Source organism: Apteryx mantelli, chromosome 7, assembly GCF_036417845.1.
Source record: "Apteryx mantelli isolate bAptMan1 chromosome 7, bAptMan1.hap1, whole genome shotgun sequence".
Lineage (NCBI taxonomy): Eukaryota > Metazoa > Chordata > Aves > Apterygiformes > Apterygidae > Apteryx > Apteryx mantelli.
The window spans coordinates 23,746,535-23,761,976 of NC_089984.1; the positions used below are offsets into that span (position 1 = coordinate 23,746,535).

Sequence of the window (15,442 nt, forward strand, 5' to 3'; positions counted from 1 at the left end):
TTTCTAGAAATCTGGGCCACTTGTTTAGGGGATCCTAATTCTAGCTTCCCAGTTTTCATAGATGCTGACTTCTGTGTACATAGGCCTGCCTTTATAGTATACTTATCTGCATAATTATGATTTCAGTTTTCACATTATAGTAAAGTTAATAAAGTTAACAAAGTAGTAAGAGCATATAGAGAAGCAGTTGGTACTTTGATGCTAGGCCAGCAAAGCATGAAATTATATGCTTGACTTGAAGCATAAGAGTTGTCCTACTGAAATCAACGGATTTGTTCACTTACTTACAGTAAAATTATTATTTTACTTATTTGGCTATACTGGAGACAGTGTTCAGCATTTTTGAGGTTCAAGTCCAGACCGTGTAATCGTATGTGTTCTGTTTAATGCTATGTTTTGACTGTTGTCTTTAGTTAATTGATATTATTATAGCCATTAAACTTACCTTTAAAGCTAATAGAAATGTTTGAAACATATTTTTACTGAAAAGTGTCTGTTTGCTTCATATCAATCTTAATTGAAATATTGCTAAGCAGGACAACAGATACTTACAATACTCTGGAAGAGGATGGGGATGGTTAAATGAAATGTTTAAGGATAACAGCAAATGCAGTCTATTCTTTTCTTTAGAAGACAAGGGAATTAAAAGACCAGTTCAGTGGACCTCAGTTAGTGAGGATGTCACAGAAACAGTCACATGCCAGTGAAGTGCTGATCAACCTTCAAGGGTATGAAAGGTGTTTGGCAGACCTACACTAGCTCAAGGCAATGAGCCAAACAGTGGCTTAATCATAGCACAGATGGCAGCTTCTAGCCCATTTCTGCATCACCAGAGGAAATACGAGTCTTGGTCCTGCGGGCCCATACAAAAGCTCCATGGACCTGGTCAAGTGTGTCTTTTGGAGTCTGTATCTGGTGCCCCCTGCACCTGGACTTCCCTGGGCAAAACTATGGGGTAACATTTTTCAAAACATTTTTTGAAGGTTCTTTTTGGTGGCAATGAGCAGAACAGTGAACAGGATTTTGCATGTGAAAAACTGAGTAGAAAATTTTCAAAATTCATATCAGAAGATTTCTACCTTTGCATGAGAAGTTTTGAGCCATTTGAAGGGAAAAAAAAGGGATAATTCTCTTTGATTAATGCCTATTTCCTTCTGCTTTTATTTATTTATCTATTTTAGCCAGAAGGATCATTTAAGATGAGATGACATCTAAAATACTATTTCAAATGAATATTTTGTTAAACTGCTCTGGCTGCCTTTTGAAAGTGCAAAAGCTGAAATTAAATTATACTGAGAATATGCCAAACAAAAACATTTATTTCAGAACTTCCTTCTTGGGAAGAATCCAAAATTTTTCTTGGAACTGATATTTTCCCACAAGAAACTTAGTTTTGATGAAACTGTATCTCTTGGCAAGTATGTTTGCTATAGACATATTTCTGCTGGTTTTAATCTCAGCAGTAGAGAAGCACATATGGAAGCAGCATCTTCACTCATGAGTAAGAGGAACTAAAAGTATGGATTGCAGTTATGCTCCCACTTAATTTGCCATCACCTAGTGCTGTGACTCCCCAGAGACTGGAATCCGCGACTAGCTGGTTCTTGTGCTTGGTGAATGTCAAGAGTCACAAAGGGATTTCAAGTGACTACGTGAAAATAAGTGAAATAAGTTTCTAGAGAAAATTACTAGAGCTATAAGTGAAATTGGCCCTTCCTAAAGGAAGACCTTTACCTTGTCTCTCCATCAGCCCTTTCTGTTCTGATAACATAAAGTCTTTTGCACTGGGAAGGATCATTAAAGTGGAATGGGTGGGTCTTCTGTTGTCCAGTGTCTGGTATATTCAACAGAATGTAAAAGGAGGCTGAGTCTCTGTAATGTATTTTATTGTATAATTTGTCTGGCTCAAGGCTTCTACTGGATTCAGAAGGCCAGAAATTTTTTTTCCTCCTTGATCACAGCTTGTCTTCCGATTTTTTTTTTTGTTTGAAAATTTTGAAATTAAAAGATCATACAATAAGTAGGAAAAGTTTTGATGCCTATTAAAGTCAACATGAGTCTTTCTGCTGATTTCAGACTGCAGCCAGATTCAGGTGAACAGTAAAGTTGCTTACAGTAGTGCAGCATTCATACAACTGTCTTTTAATGCAGACTTACGCACAGTTCCAATAAGAAGATGAGAGTAAATAGAGACAGCAGATTAGGTTAGTCAGAAAAGGTTGGTAAATCAAAATGTTCAGTAATTAGGAGTGGTTAGAAACAGATAGTTCTGTATTTAAACCTTAGCAATTCACTTCAGAAGTCTGAGAGCCAAAGGAAAGACTGCAGAGCAGATTTCAGTATTTCTTACCTTTTGGCCCATCCAAATTCACATGGTGAGCAGCAGTTCTGCCTCATTTCTTCCTCTAGGGACTGAAACATTTCAGAACTGACAGCTTCTTGATGAAACTTCCAAAGGTGTTTATAGCAACTTTCCCTGGGAGGCGTAAGTGTCTGTATGGGCTTCTCTTGAGTCTCTGCTTCTTGCTCTTCATTAGTTGAGCTGTCCTTTTCAGGTGGCTCACTGAAATCTGCTGCCACTGGAGAATCCAGACAGTTTTCCAGTTCTGGAGAGGTGCTACCTCCATCACTAGTAGATTGATCCAAACTATTTCCTATCTCTGGACTGGCTGGTATTCCTGCCACAAATTCCTTAATTGGAGATGGTGCTGGAGTCTATCAAAATAATAGAAGGGTTAGTATAATTCCTTTTTTTTTTAGGAACTCATTCTTTCCCATCTTCCTTCCTTTAAGAACAAAAGAAGATATCAACAGGCACCTTAATATGAAAAAATCAAACAGTTGCTGGAAGTGAGGAAGAAATAGAGGGAGGTACTGGCTCAGTAAATAACTGTTTTGCCTTTATGATCATCTTCCTCGTTCTTCAGGAATTCCAACCAGGGAACTACCACTCAAATTCACTTTTTTCTTAGTGAATTCTTCAATAGCAGAGACTCCTTTTCATTTCTTTTCATACTATGCCTCAACTTTGTGTCTATACTCTCTTCAGTATGTAGAAGTGGCTTCTAAATTCCTGTGTAACTGACCATAGAAATCAAACAAGCCACCTAAATAGTATCTGGCACATTGTAGGAGAGCAACAGAAGCCAGTTTTATTCTCTGGAAATCGTCCTGACAATTATTTCCGTCTGCCCATGGACTGCACTTATGAAGTCTGGTGGGACAGGAACCACATGCGGGCCATCCTGCATGGAGCAAGATGTTCATGACAGGAGTCCTTGTGCATGTGTCCATGAGTTGTATTCAGGAAGCAGGAATAATAATGGCTAGTCTACCTAATATCACTTTTGTAATCAAAACCATAGAAGGACATGTTTTATTCTCTACAGCCTCCACAGTTTCTAGTTTTTCTGCTGACTCTGCTAATTATCAATAACAAGCTAAATAACCAGTTGAAACTATTATTTCACTTAGTTAAGTTCATTAAGAGGAAACCTGGAAAGGAAAAGTTCTTTATTTCCCTCCCACATAGCTTCCTCAAACATGCAGGTTACAACATGAAGAGCTGCAGCTGAGAGTATCTGGAGTATCTGGTCTAAGATCCAGTAGAGCATTTCAGCAGCATCACTTGAAGATCTGCTTGGATACATGCTGCTTCACCCCAATGACAGTACTGCAATTCAAAAGCTGAAGCACTGGGATACACAGTGTTTCATATCTGTCACTTTCCTATTACTGTGGTTGCTAAGGAAGTAGCAATTGAACTCCAGAGATGAAGTTGCAGCTGGGTGGGGAAAGGAATATAATAGAGTGCCTTGGAGAAAAGGGAACGTTGTCTTCTTCAAGGCTGGCTAGCAAATGTAGTAGTAGTAGTTTTCCAGGTTTACAGAAGCAAGTTCAGGATAGAAGCTTTGTCTTACCAGGGCACTCGGCTCTATTTCTGGAAGAACACCTTTTGGTGGTCTGCAGAGAAGAAGTGTGACTTCTGGAGGAGCCCCTCTCAACAAGTGGAGGACATCCTAAGCAGGGAGAAGAAATATTAGAGTTCTTGTAGAATGCATTTGATCCCAATCTATAGTATATGCCTTCTTACTCACTGGGATGGGGACAATTTTTATGTGAATGCTAAATTCCTAGCATTTGTGCCTCTCAGCAGTATCTGCGAGCCAAAATTCACTACTGTATGGTTATTGTATCTAAGCGAGTCATAATATTTATGTGGATGTGTATCTAAGGTAAAATCAGTCCTGTTTACAAACTTGTGTTCCAACAATACACATCCAGTTTTATAATAATCTTTTTCTTTTCTTGAAGAAAATCAGAATTTTCAAACACATTCAAATTGCATATGACAGAGACAGATCTTTAGCCAGTTATATCAGCATAGCTCCACAGACTGCCATATTGACTTAACCAAAGGGAGTCTTTCTCAAAGCCCCTCCTGAAAGTAACGTTTATTCAGTGACATTTGGCTTTCAGCTGTAGTGATAGATGAAACATTTAATCTAGAAGAAAGAAGTCCTATAGGCAAAAGCATCGTATGTGTCCTTCTGCACAAACTGAATAAAAAGGCAGTACAACAGAGAGGAAATGGTGCTGGCAAGGACAGACTTCTTCTCCAAGGCAGGAGAGGAATAGGGCATATGACTGCAGCCCTCCAGGCTGTCTAAGGTTCACAGCACCTTGTCTTTTGCCCTAGTCATTTAACAACACAAATGGCCTTTCAGTAGGAAAAGTGCATGATGTTTTCATCATTCCTGTTCACTAACAATCATACCTATTCAATGCATATTCGTATACGGCACTCTCTCTTAGGAACTTTCATATGAGGAAAAGATTATGATGGAAAAATAAATGGTAAAAAGGGCTAGTTTTGGATTTGTTATCTTAGGGTAAATATAGAATGACTCATTCCAGCAAAAGAAGTTACTCTACATTTACCTTACCTGGTGGAAATTAGATTCTGGGGCATGGTATTTAGCATGACATTACAGAGCACACATGATCACAGGGAAAAATGTTTTAATTATGTGTAAGAGCAACAAAGATTCCAACTAATCAACTACTGGTGTGCTAGTCTACCAATAGATTTTGTGCATCACTAGTGAAAAGCTGGAAATTAAATAATGAAAGAAATTCTCTGTAAGAATTCTGTTAAGAAGGAAATTCTACATAAGAATTCTACAGAGGAATCCTACATAAAAATCAAACTCATTATAAGCAAGTTCTGACCCCCACTGGTGCTTATAAAGACAATGGGATGAAACTGCATTTAAACTTAACTAATATGCTACCCAGCAGGAAGCCTTTTGATAGTACTGCCTGGTACCTGATACAAGAGTCCTTGAATGGGTTTCCCGTTCACAGCTAAAATGATGTCTCCAACTTCAATTTCTCCATTCTCTTCAGCTGGCTGCCCTGGAAACAGTCTTTTGATCCTGACGATAGCTCCTCCAAGGTGTTCACAGGTGTCTCTTTCCATTTGCAGAAAACTGAAGCCAAGACCTCCAGAATTCTTTGTCAATTTGACTTCAAATGTATTATCTGTTCAAAGCAGGGATTGAAAAAAGAGTGGGCTGTATGGCATATGTACACCTTAAAGTGGTGATGTAAATTATACCCTCAGCAGACCCTTTCCCTGTGTACTGCAGAGGTAGATCTACTGATACTAACAATAAAATAAAGTTTTAGTGTTCCTTTAACTTGTGGGAGCCCTAGAATTCACATAGGCAGAATGGTGTGAAATGGATTCTATTCCACCATGTGTTCACAGGCTTTATACCGTCTGGCACAAGCCCATAAGGGAAGAAGCATTCTGTACTGACATAAAAAGGTTCAAATACTATCCTTTTCAGAATTTCCCCTGTATATATTTGATAGGTCTCTGTATTCTGTAGCAGCCTGATGTTAATTCAGGTTCTGCACAAACCAGCATAAGCTAGAATTAAAGCCACTGTTTTTTTCAGACCAGATCAAGGGACCAGCCCTTTCCCAGATACTGTCCTTGGAGCTGAGCTCTGTTATGCTAGGGACAGTGAAGAGCAGCAGCTTTCTCATAGGAAGGGGTGAGGCAGATGAGAGATTATGGGCCAGCCAGACACTAAGAGATAGAGCATTTATTTGTTGGATAAATTCAATGGAAATGATGTCTGAATCACTGAACGCCTTTAAGAAAATGAAGAGATAGCACTCCCCAGTCCTGGCTATGGGGCAGCAATTCACCCTAGCCGCATCTTTTGCACAGCACCAGCAGCTGCACTAGCCAGCTAACCAGCATCAACAACCTAACTGCTTCCTGCATGAGAGTGCTATGAGAGCAGAGAAAGAGACTCCCCCTGCCAGCCCCATCTCGTCAGGGCTGAGAGGTATAGTATTTATGCTTAGGATAAATTCAGTGGGAGTGATCTCTGAATCAGCTATATCTAGCAACTGTAATTGTATGCACTTCAGAAATATTTTGTTCAGAATTAATTTTTGATGATGCCGTTAGTACTACACATTGTCTTGTATTTGTTCAGTATGCAGTTTTCCTTCCAACCCACGGAAATTTCATGGAATTAGTTTCATTCATTGCTTTCTTGCACATTGTAAGAAGTACAGTCAGAGAAAGTCACTCAGAGTCCCTTTTTTATCTCTCACCATCTGTCACAAAGGAGTAGTCCTTGGTACCATCTGTGAAGGATGTTGCCACAGGAACAACTGCACATTGGTCCTCCTTTCTGTCCTTAGCAGTCAGGCACAGCTGTGTCGATCGGTGGTGTCCCCTTTCTAGAACAAGCTTGGCAATCTGAAAAGGGTAAACAAGTCCCATTTATACAGTGCACAGTGAGTTCTACATCTTTTTAGTTTTCATTAGGAGAAAGCTGGGGGGGATTCCTTTTGGTCCAGGTCTGCTACTGTGCTTCATACCGAGTGCACCTTACTGTACTGGTCATTTCATTCAGCTCTGCCATTATACAAACCTGGCCAGATTTCTTAAGTCTTTCCACAGCCTGCTTGTGTGTGATACCACAGAGGCTGATTCCATCTACTTCCAGCAGACGATCACCTGAAACAAAAAAAATGAGGCAAATTGCATTGATGTTCAAATTCATTGGGTTTTAACTCTGAAGCTACCCACATACATTAGATCTTCACACTTGCATGTGTGAAATTATGTTATTTTGTCTAAAACCATTACTGCTTAGTGTACAATATTCTATACCTAGCACTTAAAACGTACCAAGGTATTCTGTGAATAAATGCAGTGATGGTATCTGGTTATCACAACAATACTGAAAGTAGATATCTGAGCATCACTAGCCTGATGTGCAGCTAGTGAGAAACTGTACAATGTTGGTAGGAGATTCCTGTCTTTTTCCAGTGGGATATCTAAATACCCTACTGTGGCAGGCTGAGGAATGAAGACTGTGTATTTTATGTTTCAGAGTTGTATGCCCTTCAATCCCAAACATGTTTCATTGTCCAGTGGCAAGCATTCCCCACTAACATTGAGTTCTATAGCCCGAAGTGTTATTGTCAAATATGTTACCTATCTTTATTCGTCCATCCTTATCTGCTGGTCCCCTGGGAATAATTGACTTCACATATATCCCACCATGACGCACACTAGTGTTAATTCCACCCTGCAAAACATATGTCCACAGTTTAAAGTGGAGACTTCACATATTCTTCCTGTGATAAAAATCAAAGCAACTTATGTATGCATTGCCAGGCAAGTGCTTTAGATATTACAGTTAAAAAATATATATAGGAAAAAACTGAAAGAGGATGTTACTCTAACATCCTGTCTTCCCCAGGCAGTAATCATGTTTTATTTTCTCAGTAAAACACAGCGCATTTCTACATGGCTGTATAAACATATTTAAAAAACGTTCGTAAGTATTTCCCCATGCTAATTTAATGATATGATTACCCCTTTAAATCAGCCTCTAGCCCAGCTTCTAAAATACGCAATATGAATTCAGCAATTATTAGCCTTTCAAACAATATATAGGGCACGGACCTGAACTCATGTAGCCACTCAAGAACCTTCAGCACAGGGGAATTGCAGACTAACCTAAGAATATCATTCTGTCCATCTACATCCCTTGGGCAATTCCAGATGACAAAACAGCCCTCCATTTCTTCTGCAAGCACTGAAATGGTTGTTGCTTCCCACTCCATTTCAGCAAGGTCTGAAAAGACCCCTCAGCCTGTAGGGATAGATTCAACCTCCATAGCCAGAACAGAGAAATATTCTTTAAATGTGGCCTTCTCTGGTCCTCTGAATGTAAGGAGAACGGTATTTCCTTGTATTAGTAATAAAGTTGTCCCAAGCCCTTTCTCTGGCCTTCAGAGTAAGAGGCATGGTATAGTTTGAGCCCATACAGCTGAACTTATTCCTCCCGGCATGGGGTGACTTGTGTTACACTGCCTGCTGAGAATGTTCCCAGCCAGGGCTATCCCGGCACTGTGCTAGCTGGCACAGGCCAAAGCTGTACAACCAGCCTGTGCGTGGGGACTGCGGGCCAGTGCCTGAGCCTGTGCCATGGAGGGGAGACACAACCTTTGACTTTCAGGAGCCCTGTGGGAACAGCCAAACCAGTCATGACTGAGGGGTTTCTTTGCATCACTGCATTTTCTGGAGGCACTGGCTATATCTCTCCCTGACAAAACCCTGCTTTCAGTGCTAGGTCTTGGTCTCAAATTAAGTCAGGGTGAAAAGAGCATGTAGTGCTGTGATCTTTATGCCAGCACACTTTAAAAAACTCTGCTGGTGAGAACTGGGGAATGAGCAGAGCCACTACTTCACCCTTACTCTGTCGATCAATCAAAGACTCTGCTTTGAAACATGCCATGCTACCAGCTCTTGCTAACGGCCTTTTTTCTACCCTTGTTGCACACATATACACTTTCCTATTCATTTCTTGGTCATGTAACAGTTTGAAGGACAAATTGAAAGATTAACAGTAACACTTGCAGTCACACTGATTCCAAAAGTCCCATCTTCTTTGACAAGCTCCACAGTATAGGTATCATTTGAGTTGGTTTCAGCCGGAGATGGTAAGTGCGAGGATTCAGCTTCCTGTCTCAAGAATATAAACACTAATGAGGCTACAGCATCAGTGGAAAAAAAAAAAGAGAAGATATAAAGGGTTTGATCCTGCTGCCAGTGTAAGCCTGGAGTAGCACCATTGGCAGTAGTACCCTGGCATTATTCCAAGCTTACAGTAGTGTTACTCAAAATCTAATTTGTCTCAATGTGCATAAGCTGAGGGTATATAGGGAGGCTATCTAATAGTAGAGACTCAGACACAAAATGTACTGGTTGAGATCCTTGAGCTTGCAAGAAAATAATCAAAATTTTATAGCTCCATTGGAAAAGGGAGAAGATTTTTTAATAACATCCTGTGGAACAGTTTCCCTTCTATTTTGACTCATTCTAGACATGGGTATCATTTTGACATTTCAAATTTAATTTAACAAGCAACATCTTCCAAGGTTTTCATCCTTCTTTCCTCCTTTTACCTTCTCAGTTACAGCCATACCTCGTTTTATTGCACTTCACTTTATTGCGCTTCACAGATATTGCATTTTTTACAAATTGAAGATTTGTGGCAACCCTGCGTCGAGCAAGCCTATTGGCTCCATTTTTCCAACAGCAGGTGCTCACTTCATGTCTCTGTGTCACATTTTGGTAATTCTCACATTATTTCAAACTTTTTCATTATTATTATATCTATTATGTTGATCTGTGATCAGTGATCTTTGATGTTACTCTTGTAATTGTTTTGGGGCGCCACGAACTGCACCCATATAAGACGGCAAACTTAATCAATAAATGTTGTGTGTGTTCTGACTGCTCCACCGACCGGCCATTCCCCCATCTCTCTCCCTCTCCTCGGGCCTCTCTATTCCCTGAGACACAACAATATTGAAATTAGGGCAATTAATAACCCTACAATGGCCTCTAAGTGTTCAAGTGAAAGGAAGAGTTGCATGTTTCTCACTTTAAATCAAAAGCTAGAAATATTTAAGCTTAGTGAGGAAGGCATGTCGAAAGCTGAGACAGGCTGAAAGCTCGGCCTCTTGCGCCGAACATTTAGCCAAGTTGTGAATGCAAAGGAAAAGTTCTTGAAGAAAATTCAAAGTTCTACTCCAATGAACACATGAATGATAAGAAAGTGAAACAGCCTTCTTGCTGATATGGAGAAAGTTTTAGTGGTCTGGATAGAAGATCAAACCAGCCACAACATTCCCTTAAACCAAAGCCTCATCCAGAGCAAGGCCCTCGCTCTCTTCAATTCTATGAAGGCTGAGAGAGGTGAGGAAGCTGCAGAAGAAAAGTTGGAAGCTAGCAGAGGTTGGTTCATGAGGTTTAAGGAAAGAAGCCATCTCCATAACATAAAAGTGCAAGGTGAAGCAGCAAGTGCTGATGTAGAAGCTGCAGCAAGTTATCCAGAAGATCTAGCTAAGAGAATTGATGAAAATGTCTACGCTAAACAACAGATTTTCAGTATAGATGAAACAGCCTTATACTGGAAGGAGATGCCATCTAGGACTTTCATAGCTAGAGAGGAGAAGTCAATACCTGGCTTCAAAGCTTCAAAGGACAGGCTGACTCTCTTGTTAGGGGCTAATGCAGCTGGTGACTTTAAGTTGAAGCCAACGCTCATTTACCCTTCCAAAAATCCTAGGGCCCTTAAGAACTATGCTAAATCTACTCCGCCTGTGCTCTATAAATGGAACAACAAAGCCTGGAGGACAGCACATCTGTTTACAACATGGTTTACTGAATATTTTAAGCCCACTGTTGAGACCTACTGCTCAGAAAAAAAGATCCCTTTCAAAATATTATTGCTCATTGACAATGCACCTGGTCACCCAAGAACTCTGATGGAGAGATGTACAACGAGATTAATGTTGTTTTTGTGCCTGCTAACACAACATCCATTCTGCAACCCATGGATCAAGGAGTAATTTCGACTTTCAAGTCTTATTATTTAAGAAATACGTTTCATAAGGCTATAGCTGCCATAGATAGTGATTCCTCTGATGGATCTGGGCAAAGTAAATTGAAAACCTTCTGGAAAGGATTCACCATTCTAGATGCCATTAAGAACATTCGTTATTCATGGGAGGAGGTCAAAATATCAACATTAACAGGAGTTTAGAAGAAGTTGATTCCAACCCTCATGGATGACTTTGAGGTGTTCAAGACTTCAGTGGAGGAAGTAACTGCAGATGTGGTGGAAATGGCCAGAGAACTAGAATTAGAAGTGGAGCCTGAAGATGTGACTGAATTGCTGCAATCTCATGGTAAAACTTTAACAGATGAGGAGTTGCTTCTTACGGATGAGCAAAGAAAGTGGTTTCTTGAGATGGAATCTACTCCTGGTGAAGATGCTGTGAATGTTGTTGAAATGACAACAAAGGATTTAGAATATTACATAAAGTTAGTTGATAAAGCAGTGGCAGGGTTTGAGAGAACTGACTCCAATTTTGAAAGAAGTTCTGTTGCGGGTAAAATGCTATCAAACAGCATCGCATGCTACAGAGAAATCCTTCGTGAAAGGAAGAGTCAATCAATGCGGCAAACTTCATTGCTGTCTTACTTTAAGAAACTGTCACAGCTACCCGAGCCTTCAGCAGCCACCACCCTGATCAGTCAGCAGCCATCAACATCGACGCAAGACCTTCCATCAGCAAAAAGATTATGACTTACTGAAGGCTCAGATGATGGTTAGCATTTTTAGCAATAAGGTATTTTTAAATTAAGGTATGTACATTGTTTTTTAGACATAATGCTATTGCACACTCAATAGACTAGAGTGTAAACATAACTTTTATATGCACTGGGAAACCAAAAAATTAGTGTGACTCGCTTTCTGGTGACATTCGCTTTATTGCAGTGGTCTGGAACTGAACTCGCAATATCTCCGAGGTATGCCTGTACTTTTTGTTCTTAATACAGCAAGCATGTTGTTAAGACACATGCTGAGCATAATGTTACTGAACAGCATCAAGATCTCTGTTACCTCCACAACCAGACTGTCAACTGAAAGAACTGGAATCCTGGGGCCTGATTTTGGTGCTAAATTCCAGGAAAGAGCCTTCTCAAGTTCATCTATATTTATGTCCTGTTCTTTGGAGGGAGCAGTATGACAATCTTGAATCTTTCTTCTCCCACTGTCTACACAAGAGATCTCAGATCCACTAGTGCTGTTCCCTCTTGATAGACTCTTTTCTTCATTTAATCCTTCTTCATAAATGTCTGCAAAATGAAACATTGCTGAATGCAAATAAATAAGAAAAATCTGAGATCTGTAAAATGAGTTATTGTAAAAGTGAGCACTGCTATTGTAAGTATGGAGAAATGTATTTCCTTCATCACTGCAGAGGAATGTGACAATAACAGTGATTAAGAGCTGTACTGTAGAACTAATTCTATCATAAAAAGCAATGCCAAAATTCCCATTGTATTCAGCAGTGCAGGATAAAGCCCATAATGTATCAGATTTTTTCACACTGACTGTAGGACAGAGCTCACATGATGCCCACTAGAAGTTGCCTGTTCTCACTACTAACCTATGCTTTTTATAACTGGCACTGAGTGGCAAGAAAGTACTACTACATCCCAATGCCTAATAAATACCAGTATCCAGAGTTAACTGTTAGTATTTCACAGTCAGCGAAGACGTTTGACTTTATACCTTTGGGTTGAGAAATGATCAGTTCCACTTCATCAGGAGAATTCTGTATAATTTTAACTGCAGTATTAAATGAAACACCCTCGAGACTAATATTATTCACAGAGATGAGTCGTCCCCCTTAAAAAAGGATAAAAACAAGACAAAACACATCAGAATAGGGAAATAAACCCAAAATAGCTAACTTTAAACCATGAAAGTATTTTAATTCTAATTAAAAACTGAAGACAGTGACCTGGTTTGATATTTCCAGCTCTGTCTGCAGGTCCCCCAGGAATAATTGAAGCGATAAAGATACCAAGGTCTAATTTTCCTACATTTTCTCCTCCAACAATTACAAAACCTGCAAAAACGAGATAGCATGAGAAGGCAGAGACACTCTAGGCAGTTTTAAAAAAGATGAACCTTAGGAGAACAAAAGCATTTTATTCCAGTGACATACATTTTATGCATGGTCTGGGGAATGAGGAGCTCTGATTTACCTGGCATCAAGGTCCTGATTTGGGAGAGCTTTAAACTCACACTTTAATTTAAGCATGCTGATGACTGGTATTTAAATATAATTTTTCAATAAGAATACTTTCCTGAGTTGGGACTTCAGAAGATTCCAACTGCTTTGTTACAAGAGGCGTAAACTGTGTGGACCTGAGGACCTTAGAAATTGCTATAACACCTACAGGAGGAACACAGTATAAAATCTCATTAGATAAGTTAGAACGTTGTTTTATATCATGTGGTCTAGGACCCCCAAGGTGGGCCATGGAGAATTGTAATGCTTATGCAAGAGGTATCTAAGAAAACTAAAAGCAGTTTAATTTCACTATACTATCTCAGAATACTTTGCATATTGCAAAAATTCTTTTCACTGGTGGAATAGTTGAGTTTGAAATCAAGACTTTCCACTCAGATCTCTACCATTTAGAAATTTGATGTTTAACTGTGTTAATGGTCAGCAGCGGAACTTGATAGCGCTCTGTACTCAAGAAGAGGATACAGTATGATAGTGTATTATATAACAAAAATGTTACCCAGATAAGAATCCAAAAGTCAGGAAACATTCATGTTAAGCTGCATATGCATTTTGCACCCACATGGGCAATATGTGAAAGGTTTGCAGAACACCAGCTCCCCCTATGTAAGGTCTAAGGTAAATAAAATCACTGTGTATATATTTCAGATGCAAAACTAGACCCTTGGTCCTTTCACTCTACTCTTAACACTTAGTCCACTTGATATCTATGGCCTTACTTAATCCTCTGAAAAAAACTGTGGTCTTGATTTATGTGCTCAGTCCTTTTCAATCTTGGAAATACTAAGTCCTTTGCAAAGGTTGGTTGTCTCATTCTACAAGAAGAATAAATGAGGTGAAAGATACAGTCTTGCTCAGCTTGTATCAGCAAGTATCAGTGTTAGCACCAGGATCTGACAGTCCTAGCAACAAACATCACATTCACGGTCCTTACTTACCAAAGCCATTCTTAGGGTCGCGTTTTAGGATGACACAAATGATTTCTCTTTCTAGACCACTTAGCAAAAGTTCCCTTTGGATGACTGGTGATCCAGGTGCTGCAGAAACAAAACAGCTAGAATAAATGCAGATGAGTGAAGGGAGACGAGATTCATGTAATATGCACAATTGGGACTTTAAAATTTGAATATATATTTTGTCCTTATTTTCAACATTACCATTACTTCTGAATTAATTTAATTCAGGACAGAAATTTGAACAAGTGTTTGGAAATTTACTTTCTATAGAACAGAATATATACAGAACAAGAAAACATAGTAGCAGTGTAATGTAAGCACCTCCTATATTCTGTCTGTCATTTCTGGGAGAGTACACATTTAGTCTTGTTAAGAACAGGTTATTTGAAGAGTCGGGCACCTGATGCCCATTGAACATGAGGGGAATGTGGGCACAAAATCAGTTACGCGTTCCTTTGAAAACTCTTGTCCTAGGCTCTGCGGGCTCTACAGAGCCCTTTTGGCTCTGTAATTGTAATCCCATCAGCACTGATTGTGATGATGGCTTTTGTAGTGCAACACTACTTAATACTGTGCAGTTGCCGCAATGTGTACACGGTGTGTACAAGTACAGTTCTAACTTTAAAAGGGACTGGATAGATAATCACAGCTTCATATTCCATAGATCTGTTCCCTGTGTTCATGTGATAGCAGGCAACTGACTTCTGTAAGAAAATGAGGTGTCTAGTGCTTCTTATTCCAGTTAGTTGTGTCATGCAAACACAAGCACAGACGAGGGAGCTAGAATATGTTTTGTCTCATGCATCATTTAATGAGTTGAGGATCTCAATGGCAAACCAAGTGGTGACCTCCAAGCACTGGGATATTGCCCCAGGCAAGAGTCCTGGGTGTACTGAACTACTTCTCTGAAGAATATTAGGCATCACTGGTGGAAAAACTTGATCATCAAGTCCCTTACCACTGATCCTGATAGAAAGGAGGAGTGAAAGAGAAGTTAATTCCCTGAACTAGAAGTGGCAAAAGGTTATTCTTTGACTTGTAAATAGAATATATTTTGGTCTCTTGCCAGTGAAACAATAAATATGGAAGAGTACCATCTCCCTTCATGACTATTATACTCACCACTGATTGTGTTCTGAGTTGAATGGATAGAGAGGTAGTCATAACTCCTTTGCTTTCCATTCAGATTGATGTGCATTTCTGACTGGGATAGCCCTGATGTAGATCTGCAGGGGAGGGAATGAAGACTGCATTACAATAACAAA

General features: G+C 39.6%; 1 protein-coding gene across 1 annotated transcript in view; it reads right to left on the reverse strand.

Moving 5' to 3' along the window:
• FRMPD2 (FERM and PDZ domain containing 2) overlaps window positions 1-15,442 on the reverse strand; it is a 53,558-nt gene that overhangs the window by 9,043 nt on the left and 29,073 nt on the right. Inside the window, exons 18-30 of the mRNA XM_067299601.1 lie at window positions 15,300-15,403; window positions 15,136-15,143; window positions 14,160-14,334; window positions 12,928-13,035; window positions 12,696-12,812; window positions 12,021-12,256; window positions 8,963-9,067; window positions 7,532-7,625; window positions 6,963-7,048; window positions 6,640-6,787; window positions 5,330-5,544; window positions 3,921-4,019; window positions 2,351-2,715 (exon numbers count right to left, since the gene is read on the reverse strand). Of these exons, the coding sequence (XP_067155702.1) occupies window positions 2,351-2,715; window positions 3,921-4,019; window positions 5,330-5,544; window positions 6,640-6,787; window positions 6,963-7,048; window positions 7,532-7,625; window positions 8,963-9,067; window positions 12,021-12,256; window positions 12,696-12,812; window positions 12,928-13,035; window positions 14,160-14,334; window positions 15,136-15,143; window positions 15,300-15,403 (1,860 nt within the window). The remainder of the gene's footprint in view (window positions 1-2,350; window positions 2,716-3,920; window positions 4,020-5,329; window positions 5,545-6,639; window positions 6,788-6,962; window positions 7,049-7,531; window positions 7,626-8,962; window positions 9,068-12,020; window positions 12,257-12,695; window positions 12,813-12,927; window positions 13,036-14,159; window positions 14,335-15,135; window positions 15,144-15,299; window positions 15,404-15,442) is intronic.